General features: G+C 28.7%; 2 protein-coding genes across 2 annotated transcripts; one reads left to right on the forward strand and one right to left on the reverse strand.

Annotated features, from left to right (window-relative positions):
* Window positions 1-1,688: 1,688 nt before the first annotated feature.
* On the reverse strand, window positions 1,689-6,856 carry LOC107928564 (vacuole membrane protein KMS1). The gene is made up of 8 exons (XM_016859822.2): window positions 6,394-6,856; window positions 4,790-5,001; window positions 4,522-4,600; window positions 3,665-3,964; window positions 3,003-3,160; window positions 2,690-2,806; window positions 2,241-2,420; window positions 1,689-2,139 (listed from the first exon to the last, which is right to left on the reverse strand). Exons 1-8 carry the CDS (start codon window positions 6,446-6,448, stop codon window positions 1,975-1,977), a joined length of 1,266 nt encoding a protein of 421 aa, XP_016715311.1. The 5' UTR covers window positions 6,449-6,856; the 3' UTR covers window positions 1,689-1,974.
* A 7,969-nt stretch (window positions 6,857-14,825) lies between these two features.
* Window positions 14,826-17,793, forward strand: LOC107928418 (DNA-directed RNA polymerase II subunit 4). The gene is made up of 6 exons (XM_016859642.2): window positions 14,826-15,208; window positions 15,291-15,399; window positions 16,495-16,572; window positions 16,948-16,981; window positions 17,074-17,142; window positions 17,496-17,793. The coding sequence occupies exons 1-6, from the start codon at window positions 15,160-15,162 to the stop codon at window positions 17,571-17,573; spliced, it is 417 nt and encodes a 138-aa protein (XP_016715131.2). The 5' UTR covers window positions 14,826-15,159; the 3' UTR covers window positions 17,574-17,793.
* The last annotated feature ends 297 nt before the right edge of the window (window positions 17,794-18,090 follow it).

An 18,090-nucleotide genomic window follows, 5' to 3' on the forward strand; every position in this document is an offset into this window, starting at 1 on the left:
CCGTCAGGACCTAGTAGGCGTACATCGGATTCACCTCCACCTCCACCACCGTTGACATCAACATCTTTGTCAATTTCAAAAAGTTTGAATTTCTGGATGCTACCTAAAAGTCTTCAATGGACTTTAACCACTCATTTAATTATTAAATGTCGAGTATTTCTATTCGATGTAGAAGTTGCTTATGCAATAAAAGTATAATGAAAATAATGTTTAAAAGTCTTTATTTTATATAACATGCATATGTTGTTTTGTTTATAATAATGGAGATGGAGAGTTGATATAAAATTGGACATTTAAATAAACAGAACAAGTTAATAAAATCTTGAAATACATAGTCGATCGAATCACAAATGATTTGTGTTTAAATTTTCACTAATTCAATTGCTTTACCCAAAAGAAGGATATTGAAATACACACAAAAATAAATCATTTATGCGTTGATTCTGTTCAATCTTCCTTGTTTTTTTTCCGCAAGGTAGAAATTTGGATGCTGATCAATGGCTTATTTTTACATGTTTGTACATAGAAATTAATTTCTAACTCTCATTTTAATAACTAAAAGCCAAAATAAAAACATATATATATATATTATTTGTACTCGATGGTAGAACCATCTTCTTTATCAATAATGTTTTAATTTATTCATTTTTTTAATTTATGTATTTTTAAATTCATCAATTTTAGTTTTTATATTTTTTCGAATTTTAAAATTTAATCGAGACCATATAATTAAATTATTCTAGGGTAAACTATACTATTAATCACTAAATTATGGGTAAGTTTTCATTTTAGTCACTTAACTAAAAAAGTTACAATTTGGTCTCTAGACTATTAAGTTTTTTTTTTTTAAATTCTGCTAAAGAACTCTAAGCGACAATTTAACAATCACTACAATGGATTATTACCCATCGATGAGTAGAACAAACCTTAGATCCAAGTTGATTTGGCAATTAGCGTTGGATATCAAAGAAAAAATTATTTGAATTTTAGTTTGCAAATTGTAACGTCCAAAGTTGTTTCATAAAAAAAAATTGAATTGTAAAAGAGAAAATGAAATAAAACTTTTAATTAGTGCAAACAATATGAACAAAAAAAGTGATATAGCATTGATTTTAACAATACAATAATTTAAATGAAAATTTTTGAATAGTTAAATGACCAAATTGTAACTTTTTTAGTTAAAAACTTATCCATGATGACAAATAGTGTAGTTTACCCATTATTCTATTAATGTTGTACTATGCATAAATTTATAAAGTTATAGATTTAATTTATCTTATCCAATTGGATCATACTTATGTCTCATACTTTTTCAAAATTTAAAATTTCAATTTTAATACAAACAACAATCTAATAGATTTTTTTTTAACATATGAAAAAAAAATGACATTACATATAACAATATGTTAGATTAGATTTTAGGAAAATCAAAATTTAATTTAACGAATACCATTTCATCGTGCCAAAAACTCTAAAGATTGGAAAATACAAAAAACCAAATTAAAATATAATACCTTAATCCACAAGTTACTTAGCATAATTTAACCTTTAAAAAGCAGTATAAAGGTGCCCAATTGGAGCTAATCCTTCATTGTACGAAAGGTAATGATGAGCAAACTTAGAGGAACAGATGATTTTTCTTGCATTGCCAAACAATTACCAGATTCCAACTTTCCCAACATCAAATATCAATATCAAACAGTGCTTTAACAATGGGAAGGAAATACAGTCCAAAAACAATGATTAAAACCCCAGGCCAAGCATTACATAGGATATAATAAAATTAAACCTCTACTTTCTGTTGTCGGTGTTCCTAATTTTTGTTCTGTCTATACAACTTTCTAACAGGGGACTAGCTTAGTGCAGGGGTTTCTTTTGAAGTAGTTCCAATGGGTAATAACTTATGGAAAGACAGGTTACCTTGAAGTTCACTAATACAACTGTTTTATCGAGATAAATGCAGTCAGACTCTTCTTAATCGGAATGAGTTGAAGCAGACACGTTGTCATCTACCTGCTCATCCATCTGTTTTTTATAATATCTCTGAGCAGTTGCATTGACAATCTTGACAAAGAAGTTCATTAGCATAAGCCACACAACAGTGTTCCAGATCGAAGCAAATGATAAATCCCACTTCCCCTACAGCATCATTTTTGCACAACGAATGTACAAAATTTGTTAGATTTGAGTTGGTAACAACTCAGGCTAAGATAGATTTATTGTTTAAGAGAGTGGAGTACCTTGATATTTGAAGGCAGCGGTTGTGAGGTGGACAAGTACTTGTCTTTGGCTGCATGAAGTTTTGCTGTAAGTGTGGGCAAGAATGTATCAAATCCAGGTACGAAGCCGAGCACCCAAATCAACTCATTCTCTATCCAATCAAGGAGTTGATTGTTACAGATAGAGATAATAAAAACCATCTGCAGAAAAGGAATGAAATAGGTACTTATTAGATACTTGGACGGATTGGGATCATGCTTTGTTAAGACAGTAGACAAAATTTTGTCTTCGTCGGATAGTGTGGTAAATTCAGACATTTTTGGCAAATGCCAGTACAAAGAACCAAAAACTGAGCATAATAAGAGCTTAAAATTCACGGACTTGAAAGAAATTGTTCAGTTAAAAGACGGAAAATACTGAATCAACTAGGGCTCTGCTCGCATTAAAACACAGAGAAGACGTCACAAACCTGTATGTAAGTTTTAATAATTGCCTTCCCAATCAATGTTGAGAGAAAGAACTCCCAGAATGGAATGCCAAATTGTCCACACATGATGCCAGCAAGGTCAAATAACGGATTGGGGACCTGAAACACGATTCAGTTTGTCAGCAGGTCTACGTACCAACATCAATCAACAGTGGAATAAACTTTTACTTTGGAATAAAAAACATTAAGATTTTCAGGCAAAGTGTGTCTTAGCCCTTAGGTGTCGTGCAGACAAAAGAACAGGGAAAACATAGTCATGGAGCAACAAATGTGCACCGAAAAGAAAAGTGCTCACCGAGGCAAGAATTAAAATGGTAAAGAAGTTCAAATGTTGGGAGTGGGACAACAGCCAGCGTTTGATCTTTTCCAGCTGTGCAGCTATGACTCCAGGATCCTCACTTGAGGAACCATCCAATTCTTCCATGGCATTAAATTCGCGACCTGACTCACTAGCTGCAAAAAGCAAAAGATCAACGTAAGGTACATATTTCACAGTATATAACAATTTTCAGACACAGAACAGCTAAGGTTTTGAACTTCATACAAAAAATTAATTACCAACCAAACCAGCATCAAAAGTTGGAAAAGGCAACTAAACTGCAAACTCGAGGCAATTTGATCAAGAAACAACAGTACAACATTTTAAATTTCTACAGTTTGAAGTTTAACAAATCCATAAGATTATGCAGATGCAAAATGGTAGAAATCCTCTAAAAAAGTTAAACTCAACAGTTTTAATCCCCTATTCCAGAGACTCGAAAGTAAAATACGAACTTAAAGCTTGAAAATTAGTAAAATTATGCAACCAATGGAAGATAATAAAAATTCCTAAAGCGTTATAGCAGGTACCAATGCCGATGCAAATCAGAGTGGGGCCTCTTGAATAAATGCCCTCACCAATTCTTCTGGTAAATATTGTAATAAAAATAAATCAAGTATAAAAGCTGGTGCACATACCAGCCCTTGAGATGAAGTAAGGAGGAAGCTCTCCTAGTGCAGTCCCGATACCCCATAAGATAGCCTCCAGCTGCACCTGCTGCAGTATGCTGCTAAGAGGAACCCTTGAACCATGTGTTGATGAAAACAATGGGGGCCCAAACTCTTCACAGGATTTATCCAGCCATGAAGGGCCTCTCTTCAACTGTATTGTATCATATGGAGCACTCTTCAGGTCTACTCGTCCACATTGCATTGCTTTTATGGTAAACAAGGCAATATGCGGACCCAAATAAAGGACAAAAGTATGCAGACCAGATCCTGGAATAAGAAATTGGAAGTAGACAAGTGACAAGTCATATCAAGGCAAGTTGCTTCAGGTATCCCAAAGAACAGCAAAACAACAAAAGAATATAAACGCACATATGATTCAATCAGATTCCAGAAATTTTCAGTCCCATGAAAGTCTGCATAGCAGAACCTAGAAAACTGATTTCCAACCTTTCATACCGGTAAAGCATTTCAACCACATAGGTACATCATACCTAACAATCTTGAGAACAATCATTAAAGTGCTACTGCTAATTTCGGTCTGCTAGCTTTTGGACTACATTTGATGAAACTAGATCAAGATGACCTAAGCCACTTTAGAATCTAAATAGCAGCAATAATTACATAGACATCCTTTTAAAAGGTTATACCTATGTTTCGATTCCACAAATACTAATTGACATCTGCTTGGTCAGCCAGTTTTTAGCCTATAAATCATACACTGGTATAATGGCATGAGAAAATTGCAAAATAATTCTACTCATGCAATATTCATCAAGCATACTCCTCCAGACCATCATAAAAGATCAGGAAATATGTGTTCTTACCAAGCCCAATTGAAGATGCAACACCGAGTGCGATCCACCATAGTCCAAACCGAATATACTGAGAAAGTTCATCAACATGCTGATGAAAAATGTAATGAAGAAATCAACAGTTAATTATTATTTCCACTGATCGGGTCACAATCTAGAGCAGATAGTATGCAACATTTACTAATTCTAGAAAAGTAAGACCCTTCTGAACTACATAAAAATTTGCAGGTGTATGCTTTGCTTCAACAGAAAAATAAGATAAAGACAAATGAAATATTACCTTTTCATGAGGACCCTCAATTGTTACAAGCAAAATTCCAAGAGCTGCTATTAGAGTGCTTGAAAGCGCAAGCCAACCACCCTTTGCCAAAAGATATAATGCTAATCGCTTATAATATTGAAAGATAGCCAGAAGAAATAGCCTTAATGTTTTGAAGGGCTGTGTTGTTAATGTCAAGTTTTCTAATTCTTGTTGATGTCTCTCACGAAGATCTGCAACATTTAACAAGCCTATCAGTTATGGGTTAACATAAATCCTCAACTCAACTTTTTTCTCTTTAAATGAACAATAAATAGAACTAATATTATTCATCATGATTACATAAAGAAGCTTCCATATTCACCTATAATTCATTTATAGAGATAAAATGGTAATTATATGACAAAAGCAGCAAACATTCTAGCACTAGCCACTAGGTATAGAAGTTCTTAAGCATTCTGAGAAAAGAAGCTCATATAAGCAACTAAGCCAATTAAAAGACACACCATTCCACTTGCCAATGTTATGAAATAAGCTATTCAACTCTATACAATATTGACAACATGGTCTGTACATAACCCTATGCTGACTTGATTAATAAAGCCATTCCCCCTTTTTTCTCTGTAAAATCTAAAATTTCAACAATAATAACCAACCAATTGATACGTATTCACTCACACATACTATATTGACAGTGTGCCTGCCGAACTAGAAAAAAGAATATAGAATTGAGCTATGACTGCTTTCAGCAAGAGGGAATGACAATTTTGAACCAGTCTCAAAGTGGGAGGTCAAAATATCTCGTAAAAAAGTGGAAAGGGTAAGATGCAGCATAAATAAGTCAAGACGATTTCTCTTGAGTCTCGACCTGGATTATGACACATTGATAGAGAATCACTTTAAAAGAAAATGCATACAACTCTACACTTATTTCCATCGTATTTTGGACACAGCAGAACTAATGCTAGGCACCACAATCGCCAAGCAATATATCATCAACCCACAATTTTCTTCTATTTTCATTTTCCCCTACTTCTTTTTCCTGGAAAAACCCAAGTCCGTATAAAGTAAAAACTCCCAAAAAGCACACAATTTGCACCACCAGAACCAATATCACACTTCACCAACAGCTGCTATAAGATAAACCAATACTTCCACACTAAACATAGTTTGAAGAAAGAGTGAATCTACCACTGAATGTCACACTCTAATAGTAAAAAAAAAAACCAAGTAAACAAGCTGCAAAGTTTTCTTTTTCTTCTATAAATTTAAGCAGCCTTACCGGAATGTAGAAAAGCACCTTTGTATAACTTTCACATCCAAAAATATTCAGAATCCATTTTTATTTTTAAACCTTTTTCTACATTCAGCTAAGTTTAATAATAAGCAACCCATTTTTGGTGGAGCTCGGTTAACTTAGCTATTGATTTTAAAACTAAATCATAATTAGCCTAATTAAACAAAACTTAAAAAAATTTATATACGATAAGATATCTAGAAAGAAAGCAACTTGAATCAAATTCCTAAAATGAGGGGAAAACCCCCAATGACAATAAAGGAAAATTAAAGAGTAGCAAAATACCAAACTTTCAATAGGGAAACAGTTACAAAAAAAGAAAACTAGCCTTCGGTCGACGATCCCATTTGTTGAGAAGTAGTTGCTCCTTTGCCTGAATCCATTACCAAACTCGCATACTACAATGAATTTTCCCCTTTTTCTTCAAATTCCTAAAATAAATACGGAATTTCCGTCCTTTTTTTCTCAGATAAATGGCTTCTGATTCTGGGGGAAAAGAATCAGACGGCTATAATCGAATTACTTGTAAAGGAATCAGCGTTTTTTACTTCTCAATCATGAATAAATAATATTAATAATAATAACAAGAAAAATTAAGTTTTTAGAAATAAAACAGTAGATCTAGAGAAGAAGAACAAGAAGAAATTAAAAGTAAATTTTTTGCGTGGAGATCTCTTCTCGCCTTCCTCTCTCTCTCTTCCCTGCCCTCTGTGTCTGATTTTCTTATAAGTTAACTTCACCGTAATTATTAACTTTTAAATTAATTTCTAAAATTTAAAACACTTCAATTTAGTCCTCAATGTATAATAATATTATATTAATCAAAATAATTAACTTCAACGTTAAATATTCGCTTAAATCTGGTATAAAATATATTTAAATAATTATATTTATTTTTTAACATGATTATTTATAAAAGTTAGATTTAAGATATAATTTAAATTGATATTTAATATTTAATACTTAATTTGAAGATTAAATTGATAAAAAGATTAATATAATATTAATATTTATCAAAAGTTTGATAGAATATATGGAACTACTTATTAGATAATATTTTTATTTATTTTATTTTCTTACATTATTTTTAACCTTCAAATTTTAATTTTTTTTAAATTAAAATAACTTGACATGTTTTAAAAGATAAGAAAAAAGAGAGTTAGTAATTTAAAATTTTCGTTTATCAGATAACCTAATATTTTCCATACTTAATATTAAATAATATATCAAATTCAATGCATAATTAAATAATACTTTATTTATCCATTTTGTAATCTATAATATACGATTTATAATTATTCTCTTTTATTATTTTCTTTGGGTACAATGTTCATCAACTCTTTAACACCGTCCGATGAAAATTTGGTCTAAAAATAATTTTTTTTAAAAAGAATAATTAAAATATTACAAATTAAGAGACACAATGTGGTTTCCTTAAAAAACAAATTTAAAAAAAGAGAAAGAGACAATGTGGCTGTCAGCATGAAATCTGTGCCTTTTGATCCAAATGCCTAAAAGATTAAATAATTTATTGTTTTTTTATAGAATAATGTTTTGGAATTTAAAACAATGTAGCAGTCAGCATGAATTACGTGTTTTTTATTATTATCCAAAACCAATATGTACGCAAAATAATAATAATAATAAGTGAAATAAATGTTTTCTTTTTTTTTATTGAATTAAAAACTGATTGTAAAATATAATTGAGAGGAAATTTGCTTAATATCTTTCAAATAAAATTTCAAAATTGAATTTTTTGGACAGAAAAAAATAATGTTTGGACATTTTTGTTTTTTATTTAGAGATTTAATTTAAGTTGAATGTAAATTTAATATGATTAATGAAATAAAATGTTTTGAAAAATCAAATTGCCCCATGTTTTGGGGCAAAGGCAACTTGGAATAATGTGTTGTGGTTGGCATTTGTAAGGTAACAATTAATGGTAGTTAATATCCTCATGTCTATAAATATAATGACAAGCAATTAATATTCAATATTCTATAATTTATCGTTTTTTATATAAAATGAGAAGCTTTCTGGTTTATTTCGGTATTATGTTTATTTTATTGTTTATAATTAGAGTTTATTGTTTACGGTTATTTATTTCAATAATATTATTTTTAAAGTCTAAATATGTATTTTTCTTTAAAAATATAATGTATCTTATTATTACATCAAATATTTATTAATTTTGAATACCATATTTAAATCTTATCATTTAGAAGTGTAATTTTTGGGTTTTAGTCACATCACGTGCCTATGTCATTTATGGGTTTTATTTGTTTCTCCTGTTTCGGTAGATTATTTTTTATTTTTTATTCATTGTGCTTTGTCAATTTGATTTTACATTATAATTGATTGGGCATATATTTCTATTTGTATTATACTTTCGAGGGTATTATATTTAACCATAATGGTTTATTTAAATTCTTTAACTTTACCAAAAAAATATTTTAGTCATCCATTTAATTTGTTATCTTTTTTACCCTTTAAATTTGTGTTGTTTGTAAAATCACTCAAAATGAATAGAAAAATTGAAGTTTGTTAATTTCACTAACGTCCCATACACATGAATGCCGTGTTAGTAAATATTTAATTTTTAAAAATTTAAAAATTTTTAAAAAATTAAAAATTATTTAAAAAGTATAAAAATATTTTTAAATTAATTAATTGTTAACGTGACATTCATATGACAGTCCAAATGTATGCCCTTGTTTAACTTTTTCATCCATTTTGAGGTGATTTGATAAACAATACAAGTTTAAATGTTAAAAGAGGAAAAAAAAGACTAAAATTATTTTTTTATAAAATTGAAACGTCAAACAGATTATTATTATTATCTATATTTATAATAATAAGATTTAAAAAAGAACTTATTAAAACAATTAAAGACAAAATAATATTTAATTCTTGTGGTATATTTTTCTTTTAAATAAATTATTATTGAAACATATGTTTTAAATAAATAAAATGATGATCTGATTAAAAGAAAAGTCAAAATTTGATGTTTTAATTTGAATAGAATGAATAATATTAATATTTTTTTATTTTTTATTGAACCAAATCCAAATTAGGCAAATGCTTTATTTGTTGAACTTTAATGGTTCCCTTCCCTTGAACGATAATCAAACCACCAAACCAATCAAATGTGACATTTGCTACTTTCTTCATCATTATTGTTTTCCTTTTAATTTAATAATCCTATTTTTATATTAATTTAATAATCCTGTTGAATATTACTTTATAAGCAATAATTATATAAACCAATTATTTTTTAACTAATCTAATCAGATTTTGGTGTACGTCACATGTGTAGCCCATGTTATAAAGGCGATTAGATAAGGCATCCACACCTTGTTGCTTTGCTTTGTTTTTCAATTATTTAGAAAGTGATGTTTGATTGACAATGAGACAATATAATATTAAATATAATATATGATATAATATTTTAATATTATATTTTATAATTTCCTAATGTGGGGTTGAGAAAGTGGCCATGATGAAACACAACAAAACCATTTTTTTTCTGAATTTTTTAATTTTTATATATAAATATTTATGATGGAAAATTTATTAAGCAAGGAATAATAAAGAATGTTTCTTTTTTGCTTTTTTGTTTTAAATTTTTTTAATGTTTAGATTTGAGTATTGTCATATTAATTATATGTATTTTTATAAATTGAGTTTTATTTTAATTGGTATAAATGTTATTATTAGTGTAAGACGACTGTGAGTTTGAATGTGTTAAAACGCGTTATTCTCTTATTTAAATATTTAAAAATATACGAATAATTTTAACTATTTTATAAAAAAGAACATACGATAAATTTAAAAAAAAATACTTAAAAAGTTTGAGAGAAACTTTTAAGCATATTTTCCTTCTCAGGTCGTAAAATCCCTTTTCACGTACAAAGCCTACAAGTTTGTGTCATTGTATTAAGGTATAAATTTTACTAAACTTTTTATATAATTAAGGTATACGTTAGGTTTAATATATTATTGGGTATTCAGGTTTGATAATTTTTTTAATACGGTACTTTTTGTTTTTGTATCTAATTCAGTACTTGTATTTGACAAAAAGTTTTATTTTTTTGTACCTAAATGTAACGATAGTTAATTGTTAATATTATTAGGTTTAATTTTTTTATGATTTTTGTTAATAGAATAAATTTAGTGTTAATTGTAAATTTATTTAATTTTTTGTTTAATTTGTTAAATATAATCTAATAGATATGATTTAATTTGGGTTTTAAGATTAATTTAATAAAAGTTAATTACTAATATTCTTAAGTAATTAAGAATTTTCATTAAATCAACTCTAAAACCTGAATTAAACACAAAAAATTAATATTGTTATATTTAAGTACCAAGACGTATAACTTTTTATCAAATACAAATATCACATTAAATAAAAGATAACACAAGTATCACATTAGAAAAAAGTGTCAAACTCATATAACAAATTATATATTAAGCCTATTTTTTACATTTATTTTATGATCTATGAATATCCTTTTGAGATTTATGACTATTTTTCTTAGTAATATTATCTTTAAAATTTAAATTTAAATCCTTCCTTTAAAAAATATGATGTATATTACCATCATACTCGGTGATATGTACTCATTTGATGGTTAGTAATAGTACACGAGGAAAATATCCAGTTTTTGTGTAAAAGAAGAGGAAATATCTAAGTTTGGGTGTAAAAATGGAAGTGATTTTGGTGATTAGTAGATGAAGCATTTTGACAAACAGGTAGTGGGGAGTGATGAACTTTCCAAGAAAGCAGTAAATGCGGTGAATGGGGGACCAAATGGGCAAGTAGTATTTTGGTGCAATCCAACTTTTGTCCCACAGCAATGATGGTTTTTTGGGGGGGCACGAAGAGAAAAGTCATTGGTTTCTCTTGTTCTGATTTTTTTCTTTTTTGTGGTTACAAATAGCTTGTTGATTTTTGGTTGGTTTGAAAAATGGGGGACCCAAATCATTAGAAAAGTGCATTGAGATTGGGCTTAGATTTGATTATTCCTGTATTTATAGGATGATGATTGAATAATTAATTTATTTTAAATTAATTCTTATATGAATTTTAATACTATGAAAAAGACTTAAGTCGCCATTTATTGCATATATATGTAATAAATTATGCACTTTTACTGGACCTGAGTATTTTCTATGATAAAAAGCTTAAGGGTATATAAGTTCTCCCTTTAAATTTCTTTGACCTATAATTTTTATTGTTATTATTCAATTGACGTGATGGTTAATGATAATTGAATTAGTCGTTACAATATTGAGGTGACAGTCCACGTCATGTCAATAACAATTATTGACATGGACTATTATATTAGCACATAATAATCAACACAACAATTGTTAACGATCACATTAGTATAATAATGATCAACTATAAAAATCGCTGGCCAAAAGATTTAATTGATAAATTTTAAATATGTGATGACTTAATCGGTGGTGAAGCCAAGGAAGCATGCACTTGACCACTTGTTTAAATGGAAAATTTTCCATTTAGCCCATTTTAAAATATAAATCACTCAAATCTCTAAAATAATAATAATGTAATTTAAGTATTTTTACAGAAATTTTAACTTTAATTCTTTAAAAAATTTATAATTTTGTCTCTACTCAAATAAAATTTCTAGCTTCCTTGTTTATCCATAAGCCTTTTTCATGCAACTCGTTGTTGTTATTGTGATTAAAATTATCTGCAATAATCCTTGCTTGCTTGATGACAAATTATGATGATGTGATCCTAATGGTTCAGCCTCCACTGTATTAGTGCCTGTCGATTCGGTTCTTCCTTTAGAAGGCATGCAAGGTTTGTTATTGTCTCATGCCCACTCATGGGGACATGTCAGTTTCACAATTCCATTTCATGTTATAGATTGAATGCCATCACCTATGTTTTTAAGGTTACCCCAATTATTCTCCCACACTCTTGTTTTCCATGTATTATGATATATTTGGATGGACGGTAAAATTAATTGTCATAGTGATGAGATCAAAATTAGTAATTGGATATTAGTTTGGATTCAATTTTTTTTTCTCCCACCAATTTTCTATTTATTTTCCTCCTCATTTATTCCATTTTTTTTAAGTTTGTAGATTTATTTTATGAGCATCTCTGTTATCTTTACAAAATTGTGATAGACAAATAATGATGTTTGTCGTTGTTGAAACTCTACCAGCCACCACCAATTTCTCTTGAAAATAAGTGTCTCTTCGTTAGTTTCTTAATTTATTTATGTTTTCAGAGTATTTTAGAATAATAAATAATTTTACGAATCGGTTTGGACCCATATTGTCTTTAAGTTTTATATATATATATTTTTTGTTTGTTTACATTGGTTAATAAATTTTTACTTTTAGAAGTTTTGTCTGCTATTGTAATATGCTTTTTAGTATTGCTTTTACAAATGATTTTGAGGATGATTTATCACCGTCCTTTCTAGTTTAGTGGATACTCAGTTCTCTTGCCAATTTTTACTATTTATGGTTAATTTTCTTATCATATTAAATGCTTGCAATCACTTTAGATATGTTGTGCTTAAGTTGTGACAGAGTCAATTATCAGTGTGTCATAATATTTTATTAATGTTGAGGCTCAAGCATTTGTTGTGTTTATAGAGTTTGTCCTTCACCACTTACGACCTATGTTGGTTTGTTTTTTCTCCCAAATTGTACATTCCTGTTCATGAAATGAATTAATAAATTTCTCTTTCAAAAAAATAAATTAATTTTAATGTTAAATGATCATTAAAACTATGAGAATAACTTACATTAGAATGATCCTATAAACTAAGGTTTTTAGGCATCAATAAATTTTTGCTACACCGTCAAAATTAAAGATATGAAATTATTATTATACACTAGTCCATAGAGAAATTAATTTATAAACCCTTCTTATCACATTATCCATGGTCCTTTTCAATTATTTAATAACATTTCAACAATTTTTCCAAGTCATTGACACATGATTTTGGTAAATTTTTACCAAAATCATGTGTCAATACATGGAAATAATTTCCAAAATTATGTGTCAATGACATGGAAAAATTTGCACAAAAATTACTATTTTTTAAAAAAATTGGCTGCCCAAAAATAAAAAAAAATATTAACTTGTGGAAAAAAATTATTAAAATTTGTAAAAGAAGAAAAGATGTTTGCTTATAATTTAAAAAATTAATTATTTTAAGTAGTTTAATTAAAGTTAAATTAAGTTGGAGAATATATTATATATAGATGAGTGTATAATAATATTTTGTTATTTTTAAAATTTAATGACGCGACATTATTGTATTAATAACTAAAAACTATATTTTTAGGATAATAGTGATATAATTTATTCTCTAAAACTATTCATATTATATTTATATAAAAAATAAATTATTTAAAATTATGTAATTAAATTTATATTGATTAACAACATATATTAAAATATTTTTATTTTAAATAATAACTAAAAATGTATTTAATATTAAATACCAATATAGTAAAAAAAATTATTATTTGAAAATAATGAAAGAGAAAAAAAATTTGCCTTCTTTTTGGAGGTCCGATCTGCTCATTGGTCCTCTTTGGCTCCTTCCTGCACCAGTGAAAATGCTTTGTCCAGTGAGACACCACTAATAATTCTTAAAATGTCCATTTATGTATTCCTTGTGTCTTGGGGACTTTTTTTTCTTCTAACAAAACCGTAAATTGATATTTGAGCTTACAAATAAAGAAAATAAATTATAATTAATAAATGGTCAGGTATATTTCATTCCTCGTTTTTCATATTTTATTTCATTTACCCTACATAATTCTATTATAAAATAAAAAAATACTTAAAACTTTAAAATATTTTTCTAATTCTAATATATTTTTAATATTTTATTTTATTTAGAAATGTTATTATGTCCAAATTGCATATTTTTTTATAATATTTACTTTTATTATCATTATTCTTTTTTATAATATTTTTTTAATTCATAAAATTCTAATAATCTAATTTTTCTAAAACAATTATTTATCCATGCAATTACGATTTCTAGTATTTTGAATGTGAAATTCCAAAATTTTAAAAATTTTCAATAATTTAAAATATCTGTCATTTAAATTACTTTATTTTTGTTTACCTCAATTGGGGGAAAAGTTAGGAAAATACAAAGAACGCCTTTAAGCTGTAAAATACCATTTTAATATTATTAATATTTTACATAAATTATTTTATTAATATAATATGATTTAAAAAAATTATTGTTATCAATCGTTTCATATCACACTCGATTTGATCGTTAATTTCAAACACGTGACATCACATTATATTATTGAAACAACTTACATTAATTATACACATATTTCACGTAATTAAATCACATTTAATTTCTAACCTAGTCATTCAAGATTTAAGAGAAATATAATACAAACTTAGAGTTCGAACTCAAACCTATTTAGACCATAAATTATTTTTGGAAATTTGAGCTTCAAAGTTAACATGTCTTGGGACACTACATGTTGTGTCTTGAGATCTTATTTTCCTTTTTTGTTTTTTTTTAATATCTAAATATAAAAGGTTATTGTCACTTGTCTCGAAGCAAATGTCACTTGTCTCGAGACTTCTTTTCATTTTTTTCACAATTTAACCAAACAAAAACCGTGAAAATTACTTTTAATTTTTTTATTAATTTTAATATATATCATTTTATTTTTCTTAATAAAGAAAAAAACAAATTCTAAAAACAAAAAAGATAAGGTAATGTTTAAAAGCAAAAGCGCAGCATTAAAATGGGCTTAGCTTTACAATTTCATTACCTAAAATCTTTAGGTTGTAGGGAGGTCCATAATCATAATACATATCCATATAAATCTCAATAATTAATATTTTTAGTAAATTATATTTTTTTTAAGTAGAAAATAAAAAATCCATTGAAAATCTCAATTCGATTCGAAACCCTAAATCCCAATCCCATTTCAAACCCCAGACATCATAAATCTCAAACTTCAAAACCTTCATTTCTAAATTGGTTATTGGAACCCCAAAATAAAAAACAGTTTCCTTCTGCCTTGGGACTGAAAGAGAGCATTTCTAATAATGTCTGGCGAAGAGGAAGAAAACGCAGCTGAGCTCAAAATTGGAGAAGGTAAGCCTCCTTTCCGTTGTTCTTTAAAATTATTAAAACCCACATGCTAATTTCTTTTTGTATTTTTGATTGTTATGGATAGAGTTTTTGAAGGCGAAGTGTTTGATGAATTGTGAAGTGGCTCTAATTCTTGAGCATAAGTATGAGCAGCTTCAGCAAATGTCTGACGATCCCATGAATCAAGTTTCCCAGTGAGTCCCATAACCAACCTCAATTGTGAATTGGATCTTTTTATTTTTCCCTCGTTTGAATATTTCTGTGTAATTGGCTAACTGGGTTTTCTGTTTAATTAAGCCGACATTATTTTTAAAAACAATTAGCGCCTTTTTAAACATAAGCTTCTTTCGGTTTTTTGGTCTTTGGGACAATATTTTGTTTCATGTAAATAGAGTTGTTGTATCTGTCTTATTGTTTGTATTAACTTTCTTGCCTGAGGGGTTTGTTTGGTGCACATGATAGGATTAATTAGGGTGTAGCTTCTTTCTGGTTGCTATATTTTTCAATCAGAAAGTTATTTGGACTTGATATACTGTATAGATGATTGTAGAAAGCTATGGGGGAGAGTGAAGGATATATCGTTGGGTTTTGCTGAATAAAGAGATGGCACTTTATATGAACAGAGTTGTCAAGGGCACAAGGCTCAAAAGAAGCCCTAGCCTAAGGGAATTAAAAAGCAATATGTATATGTATGACTTTTTCTATAAGTCTGTTTCTATATATTGATATGTAAAGCTTAAGATATGTAACAAATGCTTAAGTGCAGTCTATGTTATCTACAAAACTTCCAATTTCTTTTATTGGTCAATATGCATGATTTCCTTGTGATTCAAGTCTCTTGTTGAATACTCAAATATAGAGAGAATCATAGATTTTGATACTTTCCTTTCTTACTTGTAAAGGTATATCTAATGAAAAAAAGTAAAAGAAATGATGGAGACCTTCAATTAAGCAGGCCTTTTCATGCTTATCGCCTTATAGTAAAGTGTGCCTAGGTGAACTAGACATGTGCCTAATCAAATTGGCCACACCCGAAAGGGTCTAAGGCACTTTTGTTGTCTAGTGCTAGAGCCAGCATTGGATATGCATGAGTCAAAATAAGATAGAAAAAAGGCAACTTACTTATTAATTTTACCATATTATATCATTAATTCTGCTCACCAAATAGACCCTGACTGTAAAATAAGGACCCTCTGATGGGATGTGTATAGAAAATTGCATGCCTTTATTGCTGTATTTCCTTTCACATTTGATGCGATGAATGATTGTCTTTTGTCTTTGTTTCACAGGGTATTCGAGAAGTCACTGCAGTATGTAAAACGCTTCAGCCGTTATAAAAATCCAGATGCTGTTAGACAAGTTCGAGAGTATCCTCTAAATTTCCAAAAATGTTAAATAGACCTTATTTAAGCATATCATATTTACTGCTCTTGATAAGCTTTTTGGGTGCTCCTTTCTCCTATAAATTGTTGTCCTTTTGGAGCTGTCTCTTATTGTGTTGTGGTTTGTTGGATCAGTTTATGGTGGAAGTTCAAAGAGGTTTAAGCTAACTTCAGCTGATGTTAGTTTAAGGAAATCTCAACATATTGTCAGTACTTTTCTATGATCTGATTAAAGCAGATCGCATTATTTTCTCTTCAACTAATACTTCCTCCTTATGACAATAATGCTTGCGCATATTCTATTGCTTTTCTTAGGATATTTAACTTGCCTCTCTATTGTGAACCTTAACTGATGATCAGAATTTTGAGTAGATATCAGTTAGCTGAATTCGAGGTGAGAATCTATACTTTTTAAAGCATTAAACTTAGAATTATGATGTTAATGACCATGTAGAAAAACCTTCATATTGTGCTTTATTTATGCAGCTATGTGTTCTTGGCAACCTGTGTCCTGAAACTGTGGAGGAAGCAATCGCTATGGTGCCTTCCATCAAGGTAAAAATTGCTAAGCACACTCGTGTAGTTCTACAACTTTTATGCTCATTTTTCTTTTCATTGTTCAGATAGTAATTGATTTGTTCATCCTCCTTTCACTTGTATTGGTACCGTATAAGTTTGAGAAAAAAAAAACCATTTGGCCTTTCTGTTTGTCTACCCCTATAAGTTATACCACAAAAATTGATACAAATTGGATGTTGTTTAGATTATATTGCTGCTTCCTTTTCACATGTATTGTCTAGCATGTCTGGAGGGGATTTTGAGGTTTTAATGGCCTCTCTCTCTCTACATATATATATAATTGTTATACTTGTTTTAACCTGTGGCAACGAATTGTCCTTGATATGCAGACTAAAGGACGGGCTCACGATGATGATGCCATTGAGAGAATGCTAAATGACCTGTCTCTTATCAAGAAATTTGAATAGTGGCCGCTAAATTACTGGCTGTCTATGACACTGAAGACATTAATAGAATGTTGAATGCCCTTTCTCTTACAAAATATACATTTTTATCTATTTTACCCATGTGACCCAAAAATCTTAGTGTGTTGAATGGTTTATGTTCTGTAAATTTCTCATTAAGGTGCTGCAAATCCGCATGTCTGAAAACGGCTTTTGCTATTTATTCCGGTGATTTTTTTGGTTTTTAAGTTGTATACTCATATTTTATGAGTGATTTTGCTGAGGAGTACCAATTACCATGATCTAAATTTTGTTTCCATCAAATATAATCGTTGCATTTAATACTATATTATTGTAAGATATATATTAATTAGTGAGGTGAATCTGAGTTGAAACATCGAATCATGAACATGGGAAAAATCAACTGTTTTAACATCATTTTTGATCCAGGTTTTTAGTTTAATATTCTTGAAATAGACATTTATGATAACAGTGTTCATTTTTTCTTCAGTGTTCATATTTAACAGATATTCGATCTATT

Source organism: Gossypium hirsutum, chromosome A09, assembly GCF_007990345.1.
Source record: "Gossypium hirsutum isolate 1008001.06 chromosome A09, Gossypium_hirsutum_v2.1, whole genome shotgun sequence".
In the NCBI taxonomy this organism is placed as follows: Eukaryota; Viridiplantae; Streptophyta; class Magnoliopsida; order Malvales; family Malvaceae; genus Gossypium; species Gossypium hirsutum.